Source organism: Camellia sinensis, chromosome 14 (genome assembly GCF_055761805.1).
Source record: "Camellia sinensis isolate YWXY chromosome 14, ASM5576180v1, whole genome shotgun sequence".
Lineage (NCBI taxonomy): Eukaryota > Viridiplantae > Streptophyta > Magnoliopsida > Ericales > Theaceae > Camellia > Camellia sinensis.
In genome coordinates this window covers 3,764,744-3,781,480 of record NC_138974.1, presented here as the reverse complement: position 1 = coordinate 3,781,480, position 16,737 = coordinate 3,764,744, and the positions used below count along the sequence as shown (strand labels likewise).

At 33.4% G+C, this 16,737-nt stretch overlaps 1 protein-coding gene across 1 annotated transcript; it reads left to right on the top strand.

The window, feature by feature from the left end:
* The first annotated feature begins 923 nt into the window (after window positions 1-923).
* Window positions 924-5,068, top strand: LOC145806760 (IQ domain-containing protein IQM2-like). The gene is made up of 9 exons (XM_082904556.1): window positions 924-1,214; window positions 2,111-2,588; window positions 2,698-2,812; window positions 2,903-2,968; window positions 3,082-3,170; window positions 3,286-3,376; window positions 3,502-3,741; window positions 3,872-3,973; window positions 4,075-5,068. Exons 2-9 carry the CDS (start codon window positions 2,155-2,157, stop codon window positions 4,852-4,854), a joined length of 1,917 nt encoding a protein of 638 aa, XP_082760682.1. The 5' UTR covers window positions 924-1,214; window positions 2,111-2,154; the 3' UTR covers window positions 4,855-5,068.
* The last annotated feature ends 11,669 nt before the right edge of the window (window positions 5,069-16,737 follow it).

The following is a 16,737-nucleotide window of genomic DNA, read 5'->3' as shown; positions in this document are numbered from 1 at the left end:
AAATGTATTGGATCAAAGAAATAATTTCTCCCCTCCCCTCCCTTAGTTTTTGTCAATTATTCTTTATTTGCTAGAAGCATCCTTCAAATTATTTTGAGAGAGACTTCTCTTCAGCCTGAAATTGAATTAGAGTGTATTGTTGAGTCTCTATAGGCGTACCACGAAACCCACATTGATAATCCGAACTTTTCAATGTGTAAGGCTCATTGAGTGCTTCATCCTTACAAAAAATTGCGTTGATCAGATATCAATAGTTAATTCATTAGATCAAATTTGTGTCAATATGATTTTAAAAATAAATTGCTAACAAAAATATGATATGATCAAGTGACTATTAATATCCGACCAATGTGATTAGTTATATAGTAATGAAATACTCAATGAAATTTACATATTAAACGATTTAAATTATTGATGTGAGTTCCGTGATAGGCTCATAAAATCCAAACAACACCTCCAATTGGTCTCGTTTGGGAATATGCTATTTTAATAATTTTTTGACTAAAATATAAAGTTAAAAAAAAAATAGTGCGTTTTACGAAAAGATGTACAAAAAGTAAAGAGAAATTTTTTTTTTTAACTTTTTGATATAAGTTATAAATTTTTTAATTTTTTTAATAATTTTTTAACTTTTAAATTAAAATTGTTACATCCCAAACGAAACCTAAGTCCAATTAAAAAACCGAACTAGTGAAAAACCCTACACCCTTGCCTTGATTAATACTTGAGACACAAGTTTTTTTCTACAACTCGTAATGAGAGTGGAATTTTGTGAAGGCCATTCCTGTTGTGAACAGGCCATAAAAAATAATAAAAAATAAAAAATAAAAATATAATAAAAGATAATAAATAAAATAGTGTATCCCTAACTTAACTCAATTACCTCATACCAAAGTCCGGTCCACGTGCTTGGAGACTCTCTCTCTCTGTCTCTGTGTCTGAGTCCATTTCAGCGTTTCTCTTTCTAACACTCTGTCCATCCAATCCAGGAAACAACCCCTCCCTATATAATTGTAGCAAAGCATTAAAAAGGGTAGCACATCAACTTGTATTTTTTAACATCTTTCCTTTCGTAACGAAACCAAGACCCACTCTTCTCTTCTCTTCTCTTCATTACCCCATTCCCCCCTCCCCTCCCATTCAATTCGGACTCTCATACCCACCATTCTCTCTCTCTCTCTCTCTCGGCTCACACAGACTTCCCCGACATTCAGGTAAAGTACTTCTCTCAAAAAAATTTAGGATATTTGTTGTTTGCTTACTTTCTCGGACGAAAAATGTTTTTTTTTTTCTTTTCTTGCTATTGTCACTAGTTTTGTAGTTTTACTTGGTCACTTTGATGAATGAGTTTCTGGGTTTCGTGTATGATCCTGATTTCTTTTGTTTGAATATATGTGTAAGATTGGTAATGGGTTTTGTGAATCCATGCTCTTCTCTATTGATGGGTTTCTCTGAAGCATTTTATCAAATCTCTTGTGTGTTCACCTAAGACCGTGCTTTGCTTCACTTCCAAATGTCATAAAATGAAATGGGTCTCCTCGGATTCTTCATACCCAGCTTGGTTTTTAGAGTCTTCTCTAAATGTTGGTGCTTTTGCTATTGGGTTTTGTAAATTTATGCTCTCTTTTCTTGATGGTTTATTTCAGACACTCTTTTATTGAATTTAATTTTAATATTCGGAAGATATAAGGCGGTGTTTGACTCCTCAAATTCCATGTGTGATTACAGTGTGAAATGCTTATCTTTTGAATTTTTTAATTTTTTTCCTTGGTATTGCGGCAGATCTTTGCTTCTTTTGATGGGTTTCCTAGCAGTATTTAATATTCTTATTATTTGAATAATTTTACAGCTCATTTTCACACAATGTCTAGCTTGTTTCATTCACACATATTTATATATATATATATATATATATATCATAGATCAAATGGGTATTGTGGATTCATCATCATATTTTTATTGATTTGTTGGGAATTTTACGTAATTTACCATGGTTTGGAAGACTACACAACTCATAAACATAATAACTTCATTTATAGTATTTTTTTTTTCGTTTAGTTTGATTGGATTTTGTGACATTCCTCTTACAAGTAATGGTTTGTCTTAACAGGAATTCAGATCTCATAAACCAATCAAAATTGCATTTGAAGTCACATGGGGATTTCTTTCTCGTGCCCATTTGCCGCGTTCAATGATTTAGAGAATGCCTTTGAATCTGTTATTGTAAAATCATTTAATTTTGGGGAAGATGAAGCAAAAACTCCAGTGCAACCAAAAGGTTCTGGGATGATGATAGAAGGATGTGTGACCTGGAAAGCAACAGAAACTGAAACTGAAACAATGGTCTCTGTTGAAGCGCCTTCGTCTAAAGGAGAGGATATATTTACTACATCCAGTGGTGTTGAGTGCAAAGAGAAGGATTATCAATCCCCAAGATCAGATAGCATGACAGAGAAAATCACACATTTGCCTATTTTGGATGAAAGCAATCCAAAACATGAAGCCGCAGTAAAGTTGCAGAAAGTATACAAAAGCTTTCGAACAAGAAGAAAGCTAGCAGATTGTGCAGTTCTCATTGAGCAGAGCTGGTGTGTTTTTTTTATTACCATTTGCAAATTTCTATCTCTCTTTTTTCCCTTGTTTGAATTTTTTATCAGCTTTTCCCACTTTTTTTAATGCAAATTAAAATAATTGCAGGTGGAAGCTGTTAGATTTTGCAGAACTGAAGCGAAGTTCCATATCATTCTTTGACATGGAGAAACATGAGACTGCTGTTTCTCGTTGGTCAAGAGCAAGAACCAGAGCTGCCAAGGTAAATTTGAGTCATGTTGAATGAATGTTTATGTTGATTTCTTTTTTACAATTTGTTTATATATTTATGGTTCTTACCTGAACTTTGCAGGTTGGAAAAGGTTTATCAAAGAATGGTAAAGCAAAAAAACTTGCTTTGCAACATTGGCTTGAGGCAGTAAGTAATTTAAATCCAATGAACTTGATGTTTTTCTTCTGATCGCATCTTTTACGAGCTGTTATTGATTCAGTTATTTATTTATTTACTTTTTTATCTTGTTTGTTTAATAGATTGATCCACGACATCGTTATGGACACAATCTTCAATTCTACTACCTTAAATGGCTTCACTGTCAAAGCAAAGAACCCTTCTTCTACTGGTAAGATTTTAAAAGATTTAATTGGAAAGAAATTATCGCGTTCATTTAAAAATGTATATTTAGATGTTTACAGTTTTCAACTGTGTTGCTAACATGTGTGTATTGGTAAATACAGGCTGGACATTGGAGAAGGCAAGGAAGTTAATCTTGTTGACAAATGTCCTCGATCAAAACTTCAGCAGCAATGCATCAAGTATCTTGGTCCGGTGAGCCCCTTTTGATCTCTTTATCATCTCTTTTTATTTTGAATTTCATTTTTTTTTTTTTTTTTCTCTCTAGGCCCTTGAGAACCTTGTTACTGATGATTTTCTTTTATTCTCTCTTCTCACAGATGGAAAGGAAGGCTTACGAAGTGATAGTGGAGGATGGAAAGCTCGTGTACAAGCATTCGGGTGAGCACCTTGACAGCACTGGAGAACCAAAGGGTGCGAAGTGGATATTTGTCCTAAGCACATCTATGACTCTATATGTTGGGCAGAAGAAGAAAGGCACATTTCAGCATTCCAGCTTCTTAGCTGGTGGAGCCACATCTGCCGCTGGTAGAATAGTTGTTGAAAAAGGCATCCTAAAGGTAATACTACTACTACTACTGTTTTCAAAATCAAATCAGCTGCAAACTCATATTCATTCCATATTGATTTAGTTGGCTAATGTTTTTTTGATGCTGACTTAACAATATTCTTTCTGGTTAATTTGAACAGGCAGTGTCGCCTCACAGCGGCCATTATCAGCCAACGCCAGAAAACTTTCAGGACTTCATCTCATTCCTCAAGGGGAACAATGTGGATCTCACTGATGTTAAGGTAAAAACTAAAATATCATTTTCTATTGCTTCCAAATTGCTTTTCAAGAGATAGTGATATCAGATACTGATTGAAAATGTTTTATGTATGTAAATAATCAGATGGACCCAGTGGAGGAAGAAGGATCCTTAAGCAAACAGAGCAGTCTTTTCATGAGAAGTATCTCATCTGAAGAAGACCTAAATGAAAAGGACGGTGTGGAGACAAAACAGATGGATGTGGAGGACAAGACTTCCTCAGAGAAAACCAATTCCACAGAGGACCATGAGGATGCTGTTGCAGCTCCATCAGAACCAAGGACATCGGGGGCCAGTCTTCGCACGCAATTGACTAATCTTTCAATACCAGATAGGGATGATTTGTTTGAGATGTTAAAGTTCGAGAATCAAGCCGTTGAATTGAGTACCAATACATTTGATGGATATGAAGCAGAGGAAGAACAAGATAAGATGAGTCCTGAGCAACACTTGTTTGATGAAGACCAAGAAGATGAAGAAGAGACTGTCATTCCTCAAGAATCCATTCTGAAAAGGATTAATTCGCATAAAGGAATGAATTCATATCAATTGGGGAAGCAGCTGTCTTGCAAATGGACTACGGGAGCCGGGCCTCGTATTGGGTGTGTGAGGGATTATCCTTCCAAACTCCAATTCCATGCTTTGGAGCAAGTGAATTTGTCTCCAAGAAGTGCTGCTGCTGCTGCTGCCCATTTCAGATCAAACTCCACTCGACTCGAGTCTATTCCCAACACTTTTAGTGGAGAGATCCACATTAAAATGTCTAGTTTCAGTGGAGAATTGACTCGAATTAGGCATTATACACCACAATCCTCTCCATTATGTAAAGGAACCTCAGGAACCATAGCCGCCAAACAGTCATGATACATACATCCGATAGGATTTATTCTTTAATTAGTCTATTCTTTTTTTGTGAATAGAAAAGATGACATAGGAATTCTTTGACATTCTTTTCTGTTTGTCATGTACAAATTTTTTGTTTTCTCATCTTGTACAAATCCAAGATGAGAATTGTACAATTTTTGCAGATTTCAGTACCATCCCCCTATATAATTAAAAAGAAAGAATTTTTGTTTTCCTTGGTATTTGTTTGATATTGAACTTATGAACTTTATACAGTATTAACAAGGACTAAGGTTTGTGCCTGTTAAGTACTGTTTTTGTTTTCTGTTTTCATATTTCAACAACAACAATGATAGAGACCACTAATTTTGGAGCTCTAAAAAGACCACTAATGATATGGCACTTAATAAAAAAAGAAAAAAAATACAACACCAAGGCCAAAACATCAAATCATTCATAGTGGGGCCCACTGCCACATCATTTGTGATAGCACTAATTAGTGCTCTCACTCATTTTCCTTTCAACAAACACAGAAAACTTCCGTTCAGAAAAAAAAAAACAAAAAAAACAAAAAAAACAAACAAACAAACACAGAAAACTAGCGTTTCTAAAAACTATTTTCAACAATTTTTTTATTTTTTATTTTTTAAAGCAACTTACTTTTTAAAACATACAATAAAGTTAATTTTTAAGTTTCACAAATTATTTTTGCATAAAAATGACAATATGTTAAAAAGATGAGCATTTTATAACTTTTCATGAGCATTTTATAACTTTCATTGATTTTGTTCATGAAAACAAAAAAAGTAAAAAATAAATAAATATAATAAGAAGAAGGAAAAGCAAAAGGAAAAGTAAAAAAAAAAAAAAGTACTACAAAACAAGCTAGTATTGCGTTCAGCCAAGATATTGGGATTTCATTATTATTATTATTATTTTTTGAACTGATCCAATATCTTAAGATGACTAGGAAGATTAAGTGCTTGTTTGGTATAAGCTTTTTCGGCCTGAGTTTTTGGTGGTGTTGTTTTGATAAGTTGGTTTGTGGTTAAAATAGTTATAAAAGACAAAGTAGACTATTTTAGTCATAACAAACAAAACATCTCATCCAACCCGTAATCATTACACTATTCTCTCACAAAAAAAGTCAAAAAAACCAAAAAAACCCTTCCAAACCAAACTTTTTAGCCCAGGCTAAAATAGTCAAAAAGTCAATGCACTTCCCAAACGGAGGCTAAGTTATTTTAGTCTGACTAAAAAAGTTATATTTGGAATGATTTATTTATTTATTTATTTATTTTTAGTTGAATTAATGATTGTGAGAAAAAAAATGATATTATGATTTGAATGTAAAATTTTATCTTATTAACTATTTTAGTATTTTTTTTATTGACTATTTTAATTAATTTAGCTCATCCCAAACAACACCTGAATGATGCTAGTAAAAAATTAGAAAAATTATATATCAGTTAAAAATTTATAAAATATTTATATATTAATAAAAAAAGTTTATAAATTTATATATTAATGTTTATAAAGTTTTTTATTAATTTAAAGTTTGTTTTTAAAAAACTTGCTTGGTTAGAGTTTTCCAAAAACACTTTTCAGAAAATTCGACTTTCTTATTTTCTGTGTTTTTTTTTGTTTTTACTGAATTTTTTTAATATTTTAAGAATTTTTTTTTAATTTTTAGACATACGTAACATAAATATACCTAAAAAGTAAAAAAAATTGTAAAAAAATCTTTTAAAAATTCACTAAATATCAAAAATACAAAAAAAAAAAAGAAAAGAGAATTCAGTATATTTTTTGTATTTTTATGTATTTATTAATTTTTTAAAATATTTTTTCACAAATTTTTTACTTTTTAGATACATCTAAGTAAGGTGTATCTAAAAAAATAAAAATAAAAATTTTAAAAATATTTACTAAAAATAAAAAAAACACAAAAACTAAAAAATTTAATCCTGTCATATAGTGATATGATTGATTGGATGATTGATTGATTGTGACTTTTGTAGAATACAATTTGTAAGGAGTATTTGCCGGTTGTGATGTTGTCAACGCTGTTGAAGTGGGGTGTGGGGTTGGACCCTGTCAAGGCTGAGAAGTTTCTTTCTTGATCCATTTTAATCAACTCTCCATCCAAACTCATTTGGAAAGGTATAACTAAAATTTTCATATTTAGGATAAAATTAGAAGCTTTCGGATTGAAGTTTGGTAAGACACAAGTTTAGAAAATCAATGTGAGAGAGAGAGAGACACACAGCGTGCATATTCTTCCAATTGTAACCGCGTTGGTAATAATATTTAAAAATATAATTCAAACTAGTTGTTGTGCATCTAATAATAATAAATTGTAGTTTCACCTGTTTGGGTAAATGATGTAGAAATTCAAACATGTTTTCTTCTTCTTTTGTCCCAACAATTTGATGTCTGTGAAAACCACTTTAATGGTTTTATTGTTTTGTTTGTGTTTAAAATTTCTCCAAGCTCTAGTAGTCTTCTTCCCATGAAAGTACACGAATGACCGACCAAGTCTACCACTACCATGATAACAACCTTATTACTTGATGGTGAAGGAAGGTGACAAAAGTCATTGAGCTCTCAGACCAAGTCCAACATATATTGAAATGAGTCATCATCATCGTCACAAAATTTTTTTTTTTTCTCTACTTTTCAATTTTAGAAAATTACAGTTAAATGGAATTAATAGACAAAATAAAATAAAATATATAAATACACAAATATGAAGGGGTGCGACTTGTTTTTGAGGTACATCTGATCTCTTTGAGAGTTGCACCCCATGTTTTGATATATTTTTTAGGAATTGTAATCTCCCCTTGAATATTCTGGGCAGAGATAGATAGATTCATAGCAATGACACCTAACATAAATAAGGGATAAGATTGCAGGTATTATTTTAGATTATGTTTGGATTATTAATTTGGTTAGGATTTAGAAATAAAAAGGAAAAAGTGAAGAAATCTGAATGAATTAAGCTAACTTTTTGCTTCATGATTCAAGCATAGCGTGAAAGTAGTACACATTCGTTTTAGTTACAATTCGATATGTGCTTTTAAGTTACCACAAACCATATGAGATTATGTGCCCTTCTGAAAACTTGGTAAAAAGTCAATTTTTTAACTTTTTATCAAGTTTTTCCAAAAGTCACAAAAAAATCACTAAAAAAGTCAGTTTTTTGGCCAAAAAAATCACCAAAAAAGCTAAAAACTCAAAAAATCAACTTTTTACTAACTTTCTAAAACACCCCTATATATATAAATAATCGATTGTGTAATTGTTTTTATTTTATCTTTCAATGGTTATGAACTCAATAAGTATATTGACTTTTTCTTTATTTGAAATAATGGTGAATTTGTATTCCCTAAATAACTGGGTCATTGGAGCTACAACAATATGTAGTTGAGTTGTAACTTCCGATATATTATATCATTATATGGCGCCATAACTGGAAGGGTGTGCAACATGCATCACTTTAGAGGGTATGCTCTAGAAATTTAGCCATTGTTATTGTTATACACTTTTCTATCGGACTTAAACATCAAAAGAATGGGATTGAACAATTGGATTAGTACTGTTAATAAATTAATATACTGTTCATAAATTAGGTTTAAAATTTTTTAGGTACTGTAGTTGGATTTTTTTTTATTATTGATATTCCTTGTAAATTTGTATTTTAATTTCTACTATTCTAGTTAATTTATAATCATTTTTTTTTAATTTTATAAATCTTTGATTTGAATTTTGTAATTTGAGTTAATTTTTTTTTCTAATCCGGCAATCCGTCCAAACCGCTAAGTTAAAATCGTCATTATTGCCAATCGCTCTGCCGATTTGTGATGAAAAAATGATGATTTTTAATGACAAATTTTCCAATCCGCCACCCGCCGAGCAGTTTCTCTTTTAACCTCAAACCATATTGAATCACATTGCTCACACCCCTTGTCACGCCCCCAATCCGCCCCAAGCAGGATGTTGTTGTGACCGGCCAATAGTCGTAAACTACCAAATGCCTCACTTTCAAAAGTAATTGAACTCTTATAATAATTTGGGCAAATCTATTCCGTTTACAAGTTCGGAAACCATTATTTTCTTATATTGTATCGTTTTAAAACATCCATTCAAATCAATGCATAACTATATGAAATGAAAGTATACATTTCTTTTATATTATTATCTTGAATATTACATGGATGACACAATAAAAGTAGAGTACATTACATTTAACAAACTTTACAAATCCAATACAAATATACAAGATCGTCTTCTAGCAACTTCCTTTCATAATTAAGTTCTTCGTCGCTTACATAAATATATATATATATATATATACACATATAAGGGAGAGGGGTGAGTCATTTCCTAGTGAATAATATTATAGTAAAGTGGTAAATGAATAAATTTCAAACCATTTACAAAACATAGATATCATATCGCATTTCCAAAAGCATTCAAACATTTCTCACAAGAATATTTCATATTCAAAACATGATAGTATGGTACATTCATTAGAACCTCTTAATAGAATAACTGGTCCGAGTACCAATTAGACAACGCCACATCTCTAGGTGGCTGATGAGATCTCATAAAGGCCATGGTCTGTGATGTCGTCCCCCCAAGACTTAGGAATATCTAAGGATGTCATTCATAGATTCAATAAAACATAGGACATTCATTCATTCTAAAACAAAATAAGAATTTCACAAAATTAGGATATATCATCAATGTTTTCAAAACTAATTTTCAAACATAACTTTACAATAATGTTACTTACAAATGGCTCTTTGAACAAAAGGTTTCATCCTTCAAGTGCTTGACCTACACAAAGCATAAGCAAAACAGTGAAAGCATTCAAACTAACAAGCTTCTAAATTCACTTCAAGTATTCTAACTTAACTTAGTGTTTCTTAATATTTTTCTTAGATTATCCAAGACTTTTCTAAGCCTAATTCAAGTCTAAATCAACTGTCAAACATGTATCGAATGCATGCTTAGAAGCATCCTAAGTGATTAAGGCTTGAAGAATATCGAAGTGTGCCAAAAACGTACGTTGAAGGGTAAGTATTTGTAACAACCCCGACCCATGATTAACGCTAATTCATGTTTAAGTATGTCAAATAAGTAATTAAGAAGGAATCCTAAGTTAATTATATGTGGATTGCATCATTTTGTGTCTATATCTGTTTGACGCAGAAATATCTGTTCATGTTTTAGTTTCGATTTGCGAATTGAAGGCCTTATCGGCATCCGATTCAGAAATTGACTTGATTTATATGTTAATTAGGATTTATAGAATTTTATGGTAAGTTTAATTAAAATTTGATTTGGAATGATTAAATTAGAATAAATGATGCTACTTAACTTAGCTTAAGCCAATTACTTAAATGCCACTAAGTAGGCTTATGTAAGACCACTTTTACTCTTTTATACATGTTTGTTTTGACATTTTTACTTCCCACCTTTAAACACCAACGTGTGAGAGAGCAAGAGAGAATCGAGATCATCAAGGAAATTGTTAGAGTTTGGAAGGAATTAGCTTGGAATTCAAAGGTTTGGCTTGGGAATCTTAGTAAATTCATCACCTAGAGCTTAATTGAGAAGTTGAGGTAAGGAATCAACACTTAGACTACATAATTATGATATCTAAGACTTGAATTCAAGAGGATTAAGTTGATCTTTGCAAGAGTTGAGCTAGTGATGTAGAGAAGATGAACTTTTCATACATGCATGCATAATTCATGGATTTTAGGTGTTGTTTTCAACAAATTCTCACATGCAAGGACCCATTTTGGTTCAATTATGGGAGCTCATTGTGGTTTTTCACTTTAACACTTCATTGTTCATGTTTTGCAAGGTTTGAGTTCGTACCAACCTATGCATGTTATGTATACATATTGTTCAAGTTTGGTTGTGAAGAATTCACTTGCTTTTGGGCTTTGATTTTGCGAAATGATTTTGAATTCTTGATGTTTTGCAAGCTTATAAGTAATTTCTTAAGTTTTGGGCCCAAAAGATGTGGTTTGAACATTTGAAGTTGAGTTTGAAGCTTGGAGATCAAATCAGGAAATTCCAGAATTTGAATCCACGCTCGAGCGTAGGAGTTCACGCTCCAGCGAAGAACACTGAATGCGTGCATTTCTGCTCAAGCGACATGATACCTACTTGAGCGTGAAATGCATGTATCCAGAAGTTCACATGTTTTGCAGTACGCTCGAGCGATGAAAGTCACGTTCGAGTGAGGGTTTGGGCCTCAAGCTCGAGCAGGGATCGAGCGTGAAAAGCAAGCAACCAGTACTTTTTCTGATTTTACAGTCCGCTCGAGTGAGGGAAGTCACGCTCGAGCGAACCCTCATTTTCTGCTTGTCCCCTCGAGCGAGAAAAGCCACGCTCGAGCGTGGACTCTGTTTTCAGCAAAATTTGAAAAATGTTTTCAGGTGCATTCTAACATCCTCATTCCATCCTAAGCACTCCTAGGCCATGTTTAAGACCCCATATGAGATTAAAGGCTAGAAACACACTAGGAACAAATGAAGTAAGTTATGTACAATCTGGGCGTATGTATTCAATGTATGAATCTATCATGATATGTAGGTCACGCGCCTCAGGATAGGTGAATTGCCTACTTTGCCGTCAATTTGGGGCTATCAATTATCAGTGAGTAATAACTTTGTAAAGTTATGTTCCATGTTAATTATTTTAAGAACATTATGATATGAAGTAATTAGTTTTCTGAAGTTCTACGCTATGTTTGGAATGAATGAATGATTGTTCAAGATTCTAAAATGCAATTGTGGCACCCTTAACATCATTTGAAATGAGTCCCTTTATGGGTCATCAGGTCCCTTATGGGTCATCAGAATGCCTTATGGTCGTCCCTTTATGGGTCATCAAAAACGTCTTTGTGCACATGAGTCATTAGAAAGCCTTCATGGCAGTCTCTTTATGGGTCATCAGAAACATCTCTGTACACATGAGTCATCAGAAAGCCTTCATGGCAGTCCTTTGTGGGTCATCAGATTTGTTAATGCTAATGGATGTGCCACGTACTATGATATGACATATGTACAAGTTTCGAATACAAATGTAACTATGCCTATGAATCTGCTCTGTTATGACATCCGATTATGTACAAGACTTTGTTTCTGTGTGGACATCATTCAGTAAAATCTTTACTTTGTTATTATTCACTAGGCTTTCGCTCACTATTTATATTATGTATGTAGGTGAGCAGGCACGTGACCAGACTCGGAGTTGACAGCCTATGTTTCAATTGTTGTCAGCCAACCTTTGTGCCTCCCGAGGAGGTTCCGAATGAAGTCAAGTGTTGAGGCTGTTTTTGTAATCATATTAGACTATGTTTATACCATGTTGTATTTGGACAAGACTTCTGATAACATGTACATGGAATGATGTGTAAATATTATATCTTTTGCTGCTACTCATAAGTCTATAAAAAGTTTTAGGTTATCTGTCTCATGTATGTCTTCACAGCTCAACGGACTTCGTATATGTTGTATATTTGCTTCCACAGCCCTTACTATATGTTATTATGTCAAGAGGCCTTTGGTAATCCAAGGATTATTGGCCGATTACGATGCTAAACCCATAAGAGCGGATTCGGGTCGTGGCAGTATTCTACAATAGTTTCATATTCTATGCATTGAAAATTATCATGTTTAGATATTTAAGGTTTGAGGAGATAAGAAGAAATGAAAGAAAATTAAGTTAGGTAAGGAATTAGCATGAAATGATTAGGAACAAAGTGAGCAACTTTCACTAATTTAAACATATCTTTTTGTATTAGAATTTAGATATGAGACTACCATCATTGGAAACTAGGCTTCCAGAGCTTGAATTTAGACTCAAGAATTACTCAAAACTAAGTATGAATGAGAGAGATATGTCCATTTGAAGTTGGACTGAAACATGGGTGCCGTACGTGCGAGACAATGTGCAGGAATGTTGGGGCATGTGCAAGAAATCTAGCCGCATGTGCGATTATTTTAAAATGCAAAATGGGTTATGGAGTGTTTGGCCATACATGCAGGAGTCACTTCCGCATGTGCGGAAATGGCTGCTTCCAACCAGTGTGAAATTCTTCACTTTTCTTTGCTACCTCTTCTCATTTCTAAGCCTTGGAACCTTAAAAACTTGTTATTAAACTTCCAAAACTTAAAGGAAAATATGGAAATATGATTTTTTTCATAGTCATAACATCAAAACATGGTTTATTCCCAAGATGCAAGGATCAAAACTTAGGTTTTTGCTAAAGAATTTATGAACTTAACTTCTTATCAAAACCCATCTTTTCTTTCTTCCAAAACATGAAGCTAAACTTGTAAAACTCTTGAAATTTATAAGAGAACATGAAGATGAAGCTTTTCATGGAACAAGGACATCAAAACTTAAATTAATAACATGAATCATGAGTTTCTAGCTTGTTCTTCAACTTACCCTATCATTTCTCATACTTTTCTTCATTTCTTCATTATTAACCCAAATTAATCGTAGTTTTTTTTCTCAATCTTTGATAGTAGATAGGTTTGCTACAATAATTGAGTCTTAAACTTACCTTTTGAATGATTAAAAATGGTGTTCTAGGTTGATTTCTCCAAGCCCTCTTCTTTTCTCCTCATTTCTCCTTTCTTCTTGCTCATTTCTCTTTTCTTCTAGTTTGTTTCCTCCAACAGATTTTCTTCTTCATGTATTGATTGATAAGGTTAGATAGGACAAGGGTTGAATTGGGACACCAAATTTCTTTAATCTCATCTTTAGTTTAATTAATCAATTTTAGTTATTATTAATCAACGTTAATCTTTAATTAATCAAGTTTTAACTTTATCTTGTTTAGATTAATTAATCATGATTAAGGCTTATTAATCGTGTTTAATTAACACAAATCATGTTTAGCAAAATAACATATAGTATCAAAATGATGAGCACATTAGTCTGAGACCTTTATGCTGTGTTTGGTTGGGGGATTTGGAAAGGGAAAAAGAAAATGTGTACGAAACTAGATGAAATATAGGTACGTTTTATTTACATTTCACATATCTTTTCTTTTTCTTTTTCTAAATATTTTCTTAAATCTCCTAACCAAACACAATACTAAGCTCCTTAATTAGTGCACTGGCACATCCTAGCATTCACAAATTTTAAACCTAAGGTGTCTCTAACTCTTAGTAATCTTCAAATACTTCTCTTTCTAAGTTTGTTTTTATCAAGGCATGTCTTTCACTTTTATGTTTCTTACCAATTGAACTCTTTTTCTAAGGTTTCATCTTACCACTTCATATTTCTATCTCTAGAGTGTTGTAAGGTAATTAAATTAATGTGAGAATTCAATTATGTCATGTAAAACTATTTTTTATGTGATTTACACTTACTATATTCAAGAGGTGGCTAGTTCTTAAGTCTTAATCATTTATAGTCTAATTCAATGCTCAGAACTTCTTAATTACTCAATTCTAAACTTTACCTTAAGTATTTGTGCAATGAGATAGTTAATTTGACTTGGGGTATTCAAGGATGAATAATAATATAATTATAACACATGGTGTTATTTGGGGTGTCACACCCCTAATGGTGATAATAGATTCAATAGAGAACATATTCTGAACATAAAGATATTAGTGATGATTGGTGCATCGACCACCATGGGTTTTGAAGGGTAAGGGATTCGTTCAAGGATAAGGGGGATTCACATGGGTTTTGCAGCTGGGATGGGTCTGTTGATTTTGCTAACAAGCGCTGGCAATGGAAAAAGCCACAGAGGCAAGGTTAGAAAATGAGGAAATTTTGTTGAAGGCACAACTTTTTGTTTATATGGCACATTTTGATTGGATGGTAGTATACTCTATCTCTACGGACCATTCGCAAATAATTTATTCTCATAAGTTTGAGATTTTGTATGATTTTTAATTCAAAAGAAATTTGTTTATTATTTGAAGTCCCAAAGATTTCAAAATTTTAAAGAATAAGAAAATATTGTTATATAAATTGTCTTATAACTCTAAAATCACTAGTTTCCAAATCTCTCTATGTCTTTCTATCAGTACGTTATCTTTTTATTTAGGAGTCTCTTTTTCTCTGCTGTCTCTCTCTTTGTGAGCAACACCAGTACTACTATTGTCTGTTATATCGTCGCATATCGTCGCATATTAACGACCTTACATCTATTTTCATCGACCTCAAATCTACTATCACCGAGCTTATATTAGAAGAAAGTTGTACAATATTGGCTTACCATAATTTGGGTAAGACCATGACTATTTATAATCAATATAAGATACACAGGAAAAATGAATTAAATAATTACACAATCAAATCCTACAAATCAAATCCTAAATAACCGTAATTTATAGAAATCACGGGATCTCCTAAATATACAATATTCTGTATTCCTACACTTCCCCTCAAGTTGGATCAAAGATGTCAACCAAACTCAACTTGCCAATGGAAAATCGAAGTAGGGATGGTCCGACAAATTTGGTGAACATGTTGGCAGTCTAACCAGAAGATGGAACAAATGAGGGACAAACAAGGCCAGCTCGAACCTTTTCTCGGATGAAATGAATATCAACTTCAATATGCTTAGTACGCTCATGAAGCACAGAGTTAGAGGCAAGTAAGATGGTAGACTTATTGTTACAAAATAGCTTGGAGGAATTATTCTCCTCAAAGCCTAACTTAATAAAAATGGACTGAAGCCATAGTAACTCATATGTCCCATGAGCCATGGCTTGGTACTCAGCTTCAGCAGATGATCGAGAAACAACCGCTTGTTTTTTTCTTTTCCATGACAGAATATGGGTGCCAAGGAAAGTGCATACCCTAGAAGTGGAACGTCTGTCAGTCAATGAACTTGCATAGTTTGCATCAATAAAACAGGACAATCCTGTCTGAAGCCCACCATTGAAGAATAAACCCAAACCTGGACATGACTTGAGATATCTCAAGATGTGGTGAACAACATCAAGGTGAGTAGTACGAGATGAATGCATAAACTGACTAACCACACTCACAGCAAATGTCAAATCTGGTCGTGTATTAGTCAAATAGATCAAACGTCCTACCAATCTTTGGTAGCGAGATGGATCAGAAAGTAACTCACCAGACTCAGCCAAAAGTTTCAGATTTGGATGCATAGGAGTAGATGCAGGCTTGCACCCCATCATACCGGTGTCCCGAAAAAGATCCAAAGTATACTTCCACTGAGACAATGATATCCCACTGCGAGGACGGGCTACTTCAATCCCCAAGAAACATTTGAGAGGACCCAAGTCCTTGATGTCAAATACTCGACTAAGCTCTTGTTTTACCTGAGCAATACCAATGGAGTCATCTCTAGTCAGGATAATATCATCTACATAGACCAACAAAATAATACATCGACCATTGAGCTGACGACGAATGAAGCATATATGGTCAAAATGACACTGAATAAAATCCATGGATAGGATAATAGAGCTGAAACGGTGAAACCATGCACGAGAAGATTGCTTCAAGCCATAGAGAGACTTACGCAAACGACAGACCTTGTCAGCATACTCCCCCTCAGCCCAAAACCCGGGTGGAGGATCCATGTAGATCGTCTCAAGTAAGTCCTCATGTAGAAAAGCATTCTTAACATCAAGTTGATCAAGGGGCCAAGAAGAAGAGGTAACCAAGGAAATAAGCAAACGAATAGTGGTCAATTTAGCAACCGATGTAAACGTAGCCCTAAAATCCTTGCCAGGAACCTAGGTAAAGCCCTTAGCAACAAGACGAGCCTTATATAGGTTTACTGTACTATCAGCCAAGTATTTGACAGTAAAAACCCACTTGTACCCAACAGTCGTCTCACTAGAAAGTAAAGAGACAAGATCCCAAGTGTGATTA

Excerpts from the sequence above, each read along its gene's own strand:
- LOC145806760 (XM_082904556.1), top strand. The coding sequence starts at position 2,155 with ATGGGGATTTCTTTCTCGTGCCCATTTGCCGCGTTCAATGATTTAGAG. Across the intron at positions 2,813-2,902 it reads CAAGAACCAGAGCTGCCAAG|GTTGGAAAAGGTTTATCAAA; the intron begins GTAAATTTGAGT and ends TGAACTTTGCAG. Across the intron at positions 3,377-3,501 it reads GCATCAAGTATCTTGGTCCG|ATGGAAAGGAAGGCTTACGA; the intron begins GTGAGCCCCTTT and ends CTCTTCTCACAG.